Source organism: Ursus arctos, unplaced genomic scaffold, assembly GCF_023065955.2.
Source record: "Ursus arctos isolate Adak ecotype North America unplaced genomic scaffold, UrsArc2.0 scaffold_1, whole genome shotgun sequence".
In the NCBI taxonomy this organism is placed as follows: Eukaryota; Metazoa; Chordata; class Mammalia; order Carnivora; family Ursidae; genus Ursus; species Ursus arctos.
Genome location: NW_026622763.1, coordinates 75,756,177 through 75,770,405, shown reverse-complemented (window position 1 = coordinate 75,770,405; position 14,229 = coordinate 75,756,177). Strand labels below are relative to the sequence as shown.

At 43.9% G+C, this 14,229-nt stretch overlaps 1 protein-coding gene across 4 annotated transcripts in view; it reads right to left on the bottom strand.

Moving 5' to 3' along the window:
- The window catches only part of AOX1 (aldehyde oxidase 1), an 81,873-nt gene that overhangs the window by 10,385 nt on the left and 57,259 nt on the right, over positions 1-14,229 (bottom strand). For 2 of the 4 annotated variants that reach the window (XM_026492224.4, XM_044381309.3), the window contains 5 exons: positions 13,846-13,932; positions 12,826-13,017; positions 10,839-11,066; positions 5,641-5,736; positions 635-763 (listed from right to left, as the gene is read on the bottom strand). In XM_026492224.4, coding sequence (XP_026348009.1) covers positions 635-763; positions 5,641-5,736; positions 10,839-11,066; positions 12,826-13,017; positions 13,846-13,932 — 732 coding nt within the window. The remainder of the gene's footprint in view (positions 1-634; positions 764-5,640; positions 5,737-10,838; positions 11,067-12,825; positions 13,018-13,845; positions 13,933-14,229) is intronic. The other 2 variants (XM_057303818.1, XM_057303823.1) reach the window with 1 other exon arrangement.

The window sequence follows — 14,229 nt, the reverse complement described above, 5'->3', positions numbered from 1 at the left end:
AATAGAGGTCTGTTAGGAGGCCAGGCCCATGGGACACAGAGAAGGTAGAGACTGACCCTTGAAGAGGTGATGTGAAAGGTTTCCCAGGGGTGGGCTTGAAGTGTGAACTGGTCTTAACAACAGACCAGGGTGAGGGCCCTATAATCCATGCTAAGAGGTTAGGACTTAACAAAAAAACTGTTGGCAACCCCCTGGCTGCTGTTTTTAAACACGGCATGGTCAGATTTATTTTGTGGGAAGCTCACTCTGTCAACATGAAGCCAGAGTGAAAGGCAATAAAACTCAGGTGGAGAGACAGAGCCTTGTAATGGTCCTGGCAAGAGGTGCGAGGCTGAATCCAAGTAGCGATATTCCCGGAACATGGACGGTGAAAGACACAGAGATGTTTCTGAGTGGCATGGAATGATCTGTGAGATGTCAGGAGTGAGGGAGGAAAGGGTATGGATTTCCGGCCCAGGAGAGCAGCTGGGTATTGTACACACACTGAGCCTGATGCTGGGGGAAAGCACATTTTTCACCAGAAGGGGGTGAGAAGGAGATAAGAACTGGATTGCATCTCAACATCTTCTGAGCTCCAGCCATGTATCTGGCCTGGTGGGGCTCATGATTTGGACTCCACGGCAATGATTTTTACCTTTACTGCCAACCCGTTGAGATCCGCCACCACGGACCCTCCGGAGATGTTTGTGTTAGGGACGGTTTCTGTGCTTGTCCCACGCAGGTGGATGTTAGATATCGGCATCCTTAATTCATGACTAACCACCTGAATTTTAGAAAAGAGATTCTTTTCAAATACTTTGGTTAATCAAAGATCTGTGCATATACCCACCTGGTAGCCCGTGCGCAAGCCCCCATACATGCAACAGGGACAGGTGGGTAGAACCATGATTTCCTCCAGCCATAAAAAGTTCTTTCCTAAAGCCCCTGTAGCTAGTCTGGACCCTAAACCCTGAGCACACATTCTTGTTTCTCTGGCTTTCTTATGTGCAATAGCATCGGGAAGAGGAGGAAAAGCCCCGGGCCAGCACTAGAGGAGATGCTCCATGTCTGCATAATCACGAAATCAACACCTTGAGCCCTTTCCTACTACCTCACTCTGCAAAATTCTAGCAAAGGCTCTATAATCAGAAAAGTGCAAATCAAGGCAATAATGAGATATTATCATTCACAATGATTAAATTAAGGTTTTAAAAAAACCTGTAACGGATAAAGTTGGTTAGTGGTGTAGTGAAATGGATACTTTCTGGAAAACAATTTGGTAATAAGTGTCGGTGATTTAAGATACACTCTGTGACCCAGCAATTCCATTTCTGGAAATCTATTTTAAGAAAATAATCGTTGATTTGACCACAGGCTTCCATACAAAGATATTAATTGAAGTATGAAACAACTGGGATGGTTAAATAAATTATACATACATCCACAAGCAGCCATTAAAAATCGTGATTGCAAAGAATTCTTAACCACAGGATGAAGGGTCCACCCTCTAACAGGATAGGTGAAAAAAAACAGAAACAAGCATAGGGGAAAGAGAGAGAGAGAGGGAAGGAGGCAAACCAAGAAAGAGACTTTTTTTTTTTAAAGATTTTATTTATTTATTTGACAGAGATAGAAACAGCCAGCAAGAGAGGGAACACAAGCACGGGGAGTGGGAGAGGAAGAAGCAGGTTCATAGCGGAGGAGCCTGATGTGGGGCTCGATCCCATAACGCCGGGATCACACCCTGAGCTGAAGGCGGACACTTAACCGCTGTGCCACCCAGGCGCCCCAAGAAACAGACTCTTAACTACAGAGAACTGCTGGTTATCAGCGGGGAGGAGAGTGGGGGATGGGTTAAATAGATGATGGGGATCAAGGAGGGCACTTGTCCTGATGAGCACTGGGTGATGTATGAATTGTGGAATCACTATATGATACACCTGAAACTAATATTACACTGTATGTTAAACTGATATAACCATATATTCACTAACTGGAATTTAAATAAAAATTTTAAAAAACACAAAAAACTAGAATACAAAAAATTATATAAACAGCGTGTTAGCAATTTATGAAAAAGAGAAAAGAAAAGATGGAAAGACCTCAAAACAGTGCTTGTTGCTAATTGGTGAAATTGTTCAGTCTTTTTAAAAAAATTTTTTTGCCTCTTCCAAATGTTTTATAGTCTTTAATATTACTATTATTCACAAAATAGAAACAGTACTTAAAAATTAATCTACAGTGAATGAGTAAAAAAACAGGCAGACTTTGATTAGAAATACCAGATATTTGTGTATGGTGTGAGAGAGTGGTCAAGTTTCATTCTTTTGCACGTAGCTGTCCAATTTTCCCAGCACCATTTATTGAAGAGACTGTCTTTTTTCCACTGGATATTTTTTCCTGCTTTATCAAAAATTAGTTGCCCAAAGAGCCGAGGGTCCATTTCTGGGCTCTCTATTCTGTTCCATTGATCTATGTGTCTGTTTTTGTGCCAGTACCATGCTGTCGTTGTGATCACAGCTTTGTAGTACAGCTCGAAATCCGGCATTGTGATGCCCCCAGCTTTGTTTTTCCTTTTCAACAGTTCCTTGGAGATCGGGCCTTTTCTGGTTCCATACAAATTTAAGGACTATTTGTTCCAGTTCTTTGAAAAATATCATCAGTATTTTGATTGGGATAGCACTGAAAGTGTAGATTGCTCTGGGTAGCATGGACATTTTAACTATGTTAATTCTTCCGATCCATGAGCATGGAATATTTTTCCATCTTTTTGTGTCTTCTTCAATGTCCGTCAGGAGTGATTTATAGTTTCTAGAATATAGATCCTTTACGTCTCTGATTAAGTTAATTCCAAGGTAACGTATGATTTTTGGTGCTATTGTAAATGGGATGGATTCCCTAATTTCTCTTTCTTCAGTCTCCTTATTCGTGTATAGAAATGCAACTGATTTCTGAGCATTGATTTTGTATCCCGCCACATTACTGAATTGCTCTATAACTTCTAATAGTTTGGGAGTGGATTCTTTTGGGTTTTCCATAAGAGTATCATGTCATCTGTGAAGAGAGACATTTTGACTTCTTCTTTGCCATTTTGGATACCTTTTATCCCTTTTTGTTGTCTGACTGCTATTGCCAGGACTTCTAGTACTATGTTGAATAAAAGTGGCGAGAGTGGGCATCCTTGTCGTGTTCCTGATCTTACGGGAAAGGCTTCCAGCTTTTCCCCATTGAGAATAATATTCGCTTTAGGCTTTTCATAGATGGCTTTGATGAGATTAAGAAATGTACCGTCTATTCCTACACTCTGAAGGGTTTTAATCAGGAAAGGATGCTGTATTTTGTCAAATGCTTTTTCTGCATCAATTGAGAGGATCATAAATAAACTCCAAATGGATGAAAGACCTTGATGTGAGACAGGAATCCATCAAAATTCTAGAGGAAAACATAGGCAGCAACCTCTACAACATCTGCCAAAGCAACCTTTTTCATGACACATCTCCAAAGGCAAGAGAAACAAAAGATAAAATGAACTTGTGGGACTTCATCAAGATAAAAAGCTTCTGCACAGCCAAGGAAACAGTCAAAAAAACTAAGAGGCAGCCCACAGAATGGGAGAATATATTTGCAAATGACACTACAGATAAAAGACTGGTATCCAAGATCTACAAAGAACTTCTCAAACGCAGTACGCGAGAAACAAATAAATCAAAAAATGGGCAGAAGATATGAACAGACACTTTTCCAATGAAGACATACAAATGGCTAACAGACACATGAAAAAATGTTCAAAATCATTAGCCATCAGGGAAATTCAAATCAAAACCACACTAAGATATCACCTTACGCCAGTTGGAATGGCAAAAATTGACAAGGCAAGAAACAACAATTGCTGGAGAGGATGTGGAGAAAGGGGATCCCTCCTACATTATTGGTAGGAATGCAAGTTGGTACAGCCACTCTGGAAAACAGTGTGGAGGTCCCTTAAAAAGTTAAAAATTGGGGGCGCCTGGGTAGCGCAGTCGTTAAGCGTCTGCCTTTGGCTCAGGGAGTGGTCCCGGCGTTCCGGGATTGAGTCCCACATCAGGCTCCTCCACTGGGAGCCTGCTTCTTCCTCTCCCACTCCCCTGCTGTGTTCCCTCTCTCGCTGGCTGTCTCTCTGTCACATAAATAAATAAAAATCTTAAAAAAAAAAAAAAAGTTAAAAATTGAGCTACCCTATGATCCAGCCATTGCACTATTGGGTATTTACCCCAAAGATACAGACGTAGTGAAGAGAAGGGCCATATGCACCCCAATGTTCATAGCAGCATTGTCCACAATAGCTAAATCGTGGAAGGAACCGAGATGCCCTTCAACAGATGACTGGATTAAGAAGTTGTGGTCCATATATACAATGGAATATTACTCAGCTATCAGAAAGAACGAATTCTCAACATTTGCTGCAACATGGACGGCACTGGAGGAGATAATGCTAAGTGAAATAAGACAAGCAGAGAAAGACAATTATCATATGATTTCTCTCATCTATGGAACATAAGAACTAGGAAGATCGGTAGGGGAAGAAAGGGATAAAGAAAGGGGGGTAATCAGAAGGGGGAATGAAACATGAGAGACTATGGACTCTGAGAAACAAACTGAGGGCCTCAGAGGGGAGGGGGGCAGGGGAATGGGACAGACCAGTGATGGGTAGTAAGGAAGGCACATATTGCATGGTGCACTGGGTGTTACACACAACTAATGAATCATCGAACTTTACATCGGAAACCGGGGATGTACTGTATGGTGACTAACATAATATAATAAAAAAACATAAAAAAAAAGAAATACCAGATATGATTTATATTATCAATTGTTCAAAATCCTAAGAAAGGCAAGAAATAGTGCAATACATCAGAATCGACACATCTTTTTATTGGCCAGCGAAGGTTCAAAAAAGACACCTCACTTGTCAATACTGGTGTCCCCCTTTGTAAAAGTTTGCAAGCCTCTTGGTTTTGACAAAACATCTACATTAGTACCTGTTCTCACTCACTGAAATAAATCTGAAGAGGATTTCCACTTTTACGAAAAAAGGTGAAGAGCAAAACTAGTGCTCCGTGTGCACCCCCAGCGGCGAAAGTGGCCCCCCAAGCTCCCTCCCTGGGAGCACGTGCTGCTCAGCCTCTCGGCTTCAAGCTGCAGAGCTCTGAGCTGCATCTGTCAGCGTCTGCACTTTATCTCCATTTATTTCATACATCCATCAGCAAATCAGAAAATAAGAGGTTATTTTGGGGGTCCAGAAAGGCTCAAAAATATTTTCATATAAATTAATGGTAATTACATCTTTGCTTTACGCCATTTCGGTTTACAAAAGGTTTCAAAGGAATGCTCTATTTTCGGATGGTGGGATGGGTGTAGACCCAAAGGAAAGCAACAAATAAAGACACAATCTTCTGTAGCAATAAGACACCTGAGACTCTTCTGTTCCATTCTTTTAGGACGTTCAGTTACAAAACTGGCTGGTTTACACAGTTTCTGTTAACAGCTTAACAATTTAAGCTGTCAAAGCTAAAATCTCGTATCTTTTCCATTATGGAACAGAGGATACGCATTAACGGTTTTTCTCTCATACATGCAGCTGCAAACACTCACCCAACTTAATCCAATTAGTTGCATACTTACCTGAATCATTTTCGTGTGGACGCCCTGACCCATTTCAATCCCACCATGCGTCACCAGCACAGACCCATCCAGGTAAATGTGAACCAAGGCAGCAGCCTAACCAAAAAAGATGACAAGAGTTTCCATGATCTTTTGGACTGATATTATCACACGTCTTGTCAATTAAAACATTTTCCCTGGAGAGTAATGTATAGAATTATCAAATCACTCTATGGGACACCTGAAACTAATACAATGCTGTATGTTAATTATCCTGGAATTAAAATGAAAAACATGTAATAAACTGTTCTAAGCTCAAAGACATACACAACAGGCCCTGGGGTGAACCTGACCCATTCTGTAGCTTGCCAACCCTTACTTTAGTAGTTTAACGTTAAATGATAACCAGATGTCGGGGCGCCTGGGTGGCACAGCGGTTAAGCGTCTGCCTTTGGCTCAGGGCGTGATCCTGGCATTGTGGGATCAAGCCCCACATCAGGCTCTTCCGCTATGAGCCTGCTTCTTCCTCTCCCACTCCCCCTGCTTGTGTTGCCTCTCTTGCTGGCTATCTCTATCTCTGTCGAATAAATAAATCAAATCTTTAAAAAAAATGATAACCAGATGTCAGCATAAAAAATTGCCCTCAAAAACCAAATATGTGCTTCACTGTCAGTCTATTCTAGAGGGTATTAAAAAGTACCAGATGAAAATAAATAAATAAATAGAATAAAACATTTTCCCTGGAAATGATCCCCTCCTTTCCATCCCACTGCCCTGAGAACACAGAGCAGAGTCAGGCCAGTTCTGGGGCAAGAGCTGTCTCACGATTGCTGCACAAGACACTGGGCTGTCAGGGGATGGCTTTGAGGCCGGGGCAGGACAGGGCTGGGGCAGGACGACGTTCCTCAAGTTACTATTCCCTCATGAGGACATTTGAGGATCTCCCTAATCCAGAGTGGAACAACAATCTAGGTTTGGGGTTTGGTTTTTTTTTGGGGGGTCAGTTATAAAATGCCAAATTCAGTGCAGATAGGTTAGGGCAGAGGAGAATGGTTTACGTGAACACATATTCCCATAGTTGTAGGTATGATAGAAACACAAACAAAAACCCAAATAAGACGGGACACACAGACATGGTTTGCTACAAAAGGAGCCAAGCCTACCCCAAATTACCCTGGCCCAGAATTGCAGGGCTTTAGTTGGAAGGGAACTTGGAAGTAATCTTATCTAACTGTACAGCTCCCCACGGGGACCCAGAAAGAACCAAACTGCTGACACAGAATTAAAGGATGCTGTAATCGGAAACATCCAGACTCTAGCTAAACATGTTTTATAATCAACACGAATGTGCCTTCTTGCAATTCTGTCCACGCTAGACTAAGGGGGATGAAGATATCCCAGGGGGCTGCGGAAAACAAGGATGGCCTTTTCACTTGGCGTCTCTAGTGTAAGAGCGGTATTAACAGCATGTGGTCCTAGCAAAAATGCTTCTAGGGCTCCACTGCGGTTTAGGAAGCCTTGCAAAGCACACCTCTGTAGCTGTTCAACTGGGAGATGCCAACCTCATAGGTGTGGTCTAGGCCAGCAAGGGGTAACTTAAAGCTCTGTCAGCTAGTTTCCTAATATCTAAGCTTGTAGGCAGTGTGGCACAAAAATCTAGGATTTGTAAAGGCAGGGTTTTCAGAAAGTTCTAGCAACAAGCTGCTATGTAAATAACAAAGCGGAAATTTTAGTAAACCTTCATTACTCGGATTACTTATAAACAACCCTGGTCATAAGTGAAAGTCAATGGAATCACATGACAATCACCAGATACACCCAAGGAAGGAAGCACATCCCTACATCCATTCTCTGATGACAAGAAGGACCTTCATTGCCACTTGTGGGCCACGAACCACACCTGGAGGACTGCCTCTTTATTGGTATCCAAGGGTTTACATGACTCCAGTGAAACAGAAGCTTCTAAGACACTGACAGTGAAAATGGGCTCTCGTTACCTCGGTCAGCAAGTGTATACCAGGGATGATTCAAATAGGGACACAGGGATACCCTTTCTCAGCCCAAAGGAAAATTTTAGAACCTTGAGGAAGGCATCGTTGCCATGATAATCATGCCTGAGAGCCTTGGGAGGATGCAGCAGAGTGTGTCCTACTGTTTGTTCACCCATCACTCCTGGAAATACCATCTTGGGATCCTGACCATTTGTTCTCAAAATAATAAAACTAGGGAGTGGCATCCCCTACAGAGAGCCTAGTGCCGGCTTCCCTGGCGCTCATCAGACGCCAGGTGATGGCGGCTGCAAGGGCTGCCCCTGGGCTCCATTCTCCGCCACTGCATTGCTCTCTGCTAGAATGGAAGCCCCCCTGAAAGGAAGGGCCATGTCCTGAGGCATCCTTGGAATGCAACATAGTGTCTCATAGTAAGCGCCCAATAAAAGTCCGATAAATGAGTTTACAACAGCAGAGCGATTTGATCTGTTTCTGAAGCTTCTCAAGTCTGTACTTGGCCTCCTTGGCTCTGCAAGCAAGCCAGTAGTTGCTTGTGGCAAGCTTCCACATGTGCTGGAGCCACATTCACAGTGGACTGCGCATTTCCTCCAGCGTGTGACCCTGCTGGCCACGGGGCTCCGCCTGCGTGGGACTGCTGAGGAACGCGTTCCCTGTGCTGCTGCCAGCCCCTCGGGTCATTGAAAATGTCCAGTTTGGTTCAGTTGAGTGGCACCACCAGATGGTGCGTTGTTATCCCCATGAAGGAAAATTCGGCAAAGCTTCATATATGAAATGGGCACGACTGGAGCATGAGAACAGACGGTTCTCCGACACAAATCGGGGGCTTGGTCTGTGAAATCTAAATCATCGGGCAGGGACTGCTGGGGCTGGATTCCCAAAATGTCTCAGCCACTCGAGCATTTGCGTTTCTACCCTGGGTCAGGCACGATGCCAAGGTACTGGGGATGCGGAGGTTAATCAGGTCTTGTCTGCTCCTCCGTGCCCACAGGCTGGTCCTTAAATACAGCGGAGGGGAGGTACGTGTGAGCCCCTCAGCTGTCGCGGGCACAGGGGCTGCCTCTGCTCAGGCAGACGGCACCGGATGATGAAGAAACGTGACCAGACGGCCTCGAAGTCCACTCCTCGTTCTGTGGCATCCGTGGTCCTTGTCCTTGGACAAGAGAGTGAACGCCTCTGGGCTTCAATTTCTCCTTCTATAAAACAGAATCACACCTACCCAAGGAAAGTGAAGTGGGACATTACGAATCCCCCAGCCTTGGGCTTTATAATATCCTTCTTAGTTCCTTCCCTCCTTTACTTGGTTTGCTTCTGGATCGCCTTTCGGCAAATGGCTTCCGGGGAGCAGCTTGCCTGATCTCAGACCTCTCGATTCGGCCCTATACCAGTGTTTCTTTCCAGCATGGCAGCTGGTGTCCAGGGGAAGATGGGTAGAGCTGGTGGTCTGAGAATGAAGTCGTACTGCTGGCTGTTGTCTGGTTTCCTCTGGGCTGAGCTGAATACCACCTCAGGTCCCACCAAATGGTGCTATGGAGATGCAGCTTGATGGAGCTGAGAAAACTGCTTCTGGAGCCTCTTAGACCTAAGCCCCCACCCCCGGTACCACCTCTCTCCAGACATGAGGCTTCAGGCAAGTTATTTTCGCTCTTGAAGCCTCAGCTTCCTCACCATTAAATGAGGCTACAAATCTTATAGGTTGTCCTGAGGGTTGAATGAGATAAAATCTAAAAGGGGTGCTCAGTAATTATCATTATTTCTTAGATAAAGAATTTTTGAGAAATTTCTGATACAGAAAATGGGCCAGGTCTGGTCCATTGTGGAGACCTGATGTTAGGTAAGGGCAACAGTTAAGTAGAGACAGTCTACCGTGTCAACCACGGCTTTATGCCCTGGGGTTGCCCGGAGATCCGTAAATAATAGGAACTGTTTTCCTCAGGGGTCCTGGCTGGTCTGCTCAGGGGCTGATGGACCAGACTGATCTCTTTGTTAGCTGCCCACTCATCAGTCTACCCCCAAGCCACAGACTGAGATTCACTGCTCACTAACCCTTTCTTAGTGGTGGTTTTCTCCTCTCCCCTCCTTCTGAATAATCTTGGTTTTGCCTTTATTCTTGCCTTTATTCCTCTTGACTGTCTCACTCATCTGGGTAAATTGTGTGCAGATGGCTAAATGTCTCTGTGTTTTTTCTGCCATCACAAACCGGGAGGAATGGGACGGCTGCAAAAGAGATCACCGCTTGTATTGCTATGATACTCCTCTGAGCTACTACTGGTCTAACCAAGCGTGGAACATTCTCATGATCACACCGAAGCTGAGCCAGGATGGTTAGGTGAATGGATCAACATGGGAATGAAGGAAGAACCTTCCTAGCCTTTTTTTTTTTTTTTTTTTTTGGCCTCCTCTGCTCCCTTACACACAGCATACTCACTAGTGCTCACAGCTCCACCTCCATTTATCCCTAATCGGTCATTACTCAAAGCATGGTTTGAATTCTGCAAAGGGGAGTGACAACGGTTTTGAGGGCTCTGCCACCTTCTCTACATATGTGTATGTATATGCAAAGATATATGTAAGAAGGTAGATAAGGGGTCCCACATTACTGTGGTAGAGTGAGCTAGAATAGTGCAGACCACCAGCTGTTCAGGTATGTTTCATTCAAGAATGAGGGGGCAGAAGCAGCAAGTGGGATTTAGCAAACAAAAACAAGCAGGGAATTTATTTAATCAATTGAAGAAACCACAAGAACAGATTTCTGGTCCCCCTTTTCACATTTTTAACAGCTCAGAAGTAAGCAAACTTCTAAAATTCTGTTTTAACAAAATTATTTAAATGATTTACTTTTCTGGGTTTAGTTTATCCCACCCCCCAAATGCCACACAACTTCCCATTTCTGTTTCATGGTCCAGGAACACAGCAGCCCAGAGGAGCTGGAACAGGAGTCTTGGCAGTCATCCATCCCATCATCTTACTTCATACTTGAATGATCTGGGCCCAGAGCAAGTTGACTCAGGGCCAAAAGCAGATACCAGGTCTCCCAATTTCCCAGCAAGAATGCTTGTCACTAACCCTGGGGATTCCTGCAAAGGAGCTCTTAAATTCTCTGGAAATAAACTAGCTTGACTGAGGACAACTTTGGGGAAGCTTTACAAACAGGCATTGGAACCCTATGGCTAACTGGCCAACACCCTCTGATTGGTCGTTTGGGGAACTGACCTGACCAGCAGCGACTGAGCCAAGACCAACAGGAAACTTCAGGGGGACCACAGCCAGCCCTTTTTTCTTCCAATAATTCTCCGAATTGAATTTTTCTACAGCCGCTTTCCTCAGGGAGTAGGAAGACATGTCCATACATTCTTTCCAACACTGAATCAGGTTCTTGGCATTAATCTCTTGTTTGTAGGGTGTTTGATCAATTTCCTTGTACATGTTTATCATTCGGACCTATAAAAGAAAAGGAGATCAAAATGAGAGGAGAGGCAACAGATGTAATCTTTTCCATCCACTGTCCTCCTAGTCAAGTTCTTCTCATCCTATCAGGCCCAAACTGAGTTCCACTTCCTCCTTGTTGAAGCCCTTCCTGAAGCCTACACTACCCAAAGCCTCTATCAGATATGTTAGCACTTACATGCTTTCTATGCTGCTCTGGTGTAAGTTCAAAGGGAGGCATCCTTTCCTTCTATTTCTTATATAACTCAGTACAGTCCTGGTATACTGTAGACTCCTCTAATTCTAGTTGCGTTTGTGAACATCTGTTGAAAGGTAATCCTAAATTTAACTTCTAGGCTATATGACCTACACAATTTGGATTGTTCAGATGCTGTGGCAAGATAAGACTACTCATCCTAGTTATCGGTTATGTTTAAACAAACTTTTATATTTGTTTAAACAAACTTTTATATTTGTTTAAACATAACCGATAACTAGGATAAAGAACAAATTAAGATTCTTTTTTTAAAAGATTTATTTATTTATTTATTTATGAGAGAGAGAGAGCGAGAGAGAGCAACTGAGCATAAGCAGGAAGAGCAGAGGGAGAGGGAGAGAGAATCTCAAGCAGACTCCATGCTCAGTGCAGAGCCTGACTTGGGGCTTGATCTCTCAACCCTGAGATCATTACCTGAACTGAAACCAGGAGTCAGATGCTTAACCAACTGAGCCACCCAGGCGCCCCGGGGAAGGCAGTGTTTTTAAGGATGACTGTTCTCTCCTCCGACTTCCTCAGGGGTGGAGGGAGATCATTATCTAATTCTCCCTATGCTACCAAATGTGACAGAACATCTGGGAGGGAGGCTGTGACGAGATGGCCAGAAGGGAGGGCAGGGGCCCCCAGAAGTTCAAGAGACATAAAGAAAATGGCTCCTGCCTAGGGCCACAGAGTCTACTATTGAATAGAAAGAAAGAAGACAGATGACGTGGGGACTGGGGCTTTCCAAAGTTTGTTGCAGCATGGGGCAAAGAGGTATCATGAAACACTGTATGAGGTGCCAGCTAAGGGAAGCTGGAAATTTAACCCACCCTCAGAGGGGCCGTCCATTTCTGAGAGAGCTAGCAGAAATGGAGGCCACAGAAACATACTTGAAAAGTGGCTACATCTAAGCAAGGAGGGGACAAGAGCTCGCTGGGCAGACGCTGTTTCCTCTGGTCCTCCTCTCCCTCTCCACCCCAATAGCACAGCAGAAGGTACAGAGCGGAGAAGGGGGGAAAGAAAGCACACCATGTCTCCTCACCCTAACTCTGCTCCAGGATTCTGACTGCAAGAGGCACAGGAGGGGAACAGAGCTTGTTAATGAATAAAATTGGGACTGAGACTTCAAGAACAGAAAGGAAACTATTTTAGTAACTGAAATGACTGAAATTTTATGACAGCTGCCTGAGATGTTCAGGGAAGCAGAGAAAAGAAGGGCTTGACAGAACTCGTTCGCAGCAGTTATGTCCTCAACCGATGGAGACTTCTCACTGAATGAGCTGGAATCCAAAGCTTCAATATCCTCTGTCTCCAGGAATTTTTGGGGAAGAGCCTGGGTAAGACAAGGATCACTGAGCTTTGGAGTCCTGGCTCTGTCTTAACTAGTTAGCTGGGTTACCTTAGGCACATCATTTAGCCCCTCTGGATCCAAATTCCTCAACCTGAATGACCCCCAATGGTCCTCCCTGCTCTGGAGCTAGATGTCTTATGTATGAGAGATTAGTTTAGCATTACCTTCTCAGGGGCCAAACCACACCTGGCTGCCACTTCGGTGATACAGGACTCAGTGATGAGCCCTGCCTGAGGAAAGCCAAAGCCACGCAGAGCTGTGTTGGATGGAAGGTTGGTTCTGCACGCCCACGCCCGGCAGCGCAGGTTGGGAAACTTGTAAGCATTTTCCATCTTCAGAAGTCCCATTTCTATCACCTGGGGAAATCCAGAGTTGGTGTGATCAGATTCTCATCCTTCCATGCCTATTTTGCCCTCCTGAAACGGAAGACCAAAACCAGGCCAGAAATGACCAACTCTCTCTACATCACATCCAAACATGCTAAAACAGACCCATGTCCTAAATGAAAAGAATTTTTATTATAAAATCATTTTTAAGGATTTGAATAATTTTTCTTTTGGAATCATCATTTTTAATTTTCGTATTTTAGGGCTAATGCATTTTTCCCCCCAGGTTTCAGACAGCTGCCAAAGACTTTGAAGCATTCATAGGCTCTAAACACTGGGTCTACAGAATCTAATGAATAAAATATCCTGCAAAGCCTGAAAAAAAAAAAAAGTTTTGGTATTTGGTCTAATGCACTGGTTCTCAACCAGGGGTGATTTTGTCCTCTGTCTTCCCTGGTAATGTCCGGAGACACTTTGAGCTGTTGAGACCAGTGGGTAGCTATGCCACTGACATCTAGTCAGTAGAGGCCAAAAATGCTGCTTGACATCCTGCCGTGCACAGGACAGCCCGACGATGAAGAATGATCCAGGCCAGAATATCAATAGAGCTGTGGTGGAGGTCTAATGCTTGCATTTGGGAAAAGAACTCTAGGTACAGGAAACCTGGAAAAAATATACAGACACAGACGTAGCAAGTATCTCCAGGATCACTCTGGGGGTGCCAGTAACACATGGCTATCCCTGCAATGTGGGTATTTATTTTTTTATTAAAATGTATATAACTACTGAACATTTTCTGAATTATATCATTTTATTTAATGCTTTCCAGAATGTGAACTTGCTTCTTAAAGCACTTACAAGTAATGACTCATCCAGGGAGGCGCCTCCATTGCTATAATGCTGCATATCCAGGGCCAAGATTCTGCCATCATTCATGAACCCAGCCTAGGAAAAGAGAACTGATCTTTAACGCTGGTTCTGGGGACCATGTCTCTCTACATTTTACTTTGTCACTTGGAAATCCTCCTCATATAGATAAAAAGCCTAATGACATTGGATTTGGCAATGATTTCTTGGATATGACACCAAAAGCAGAGACAACAAAAGAAAAAAAATAGATAAATCAGATATATCAAAGTTTAAAACTTCCATATATCAAAGGATGCAATCAACAGAGTGAAAAGGCAAACCAGAGAACGGGAGGAAATTTTTCAAATCATGTATCTAATAAGGGGTTAATAT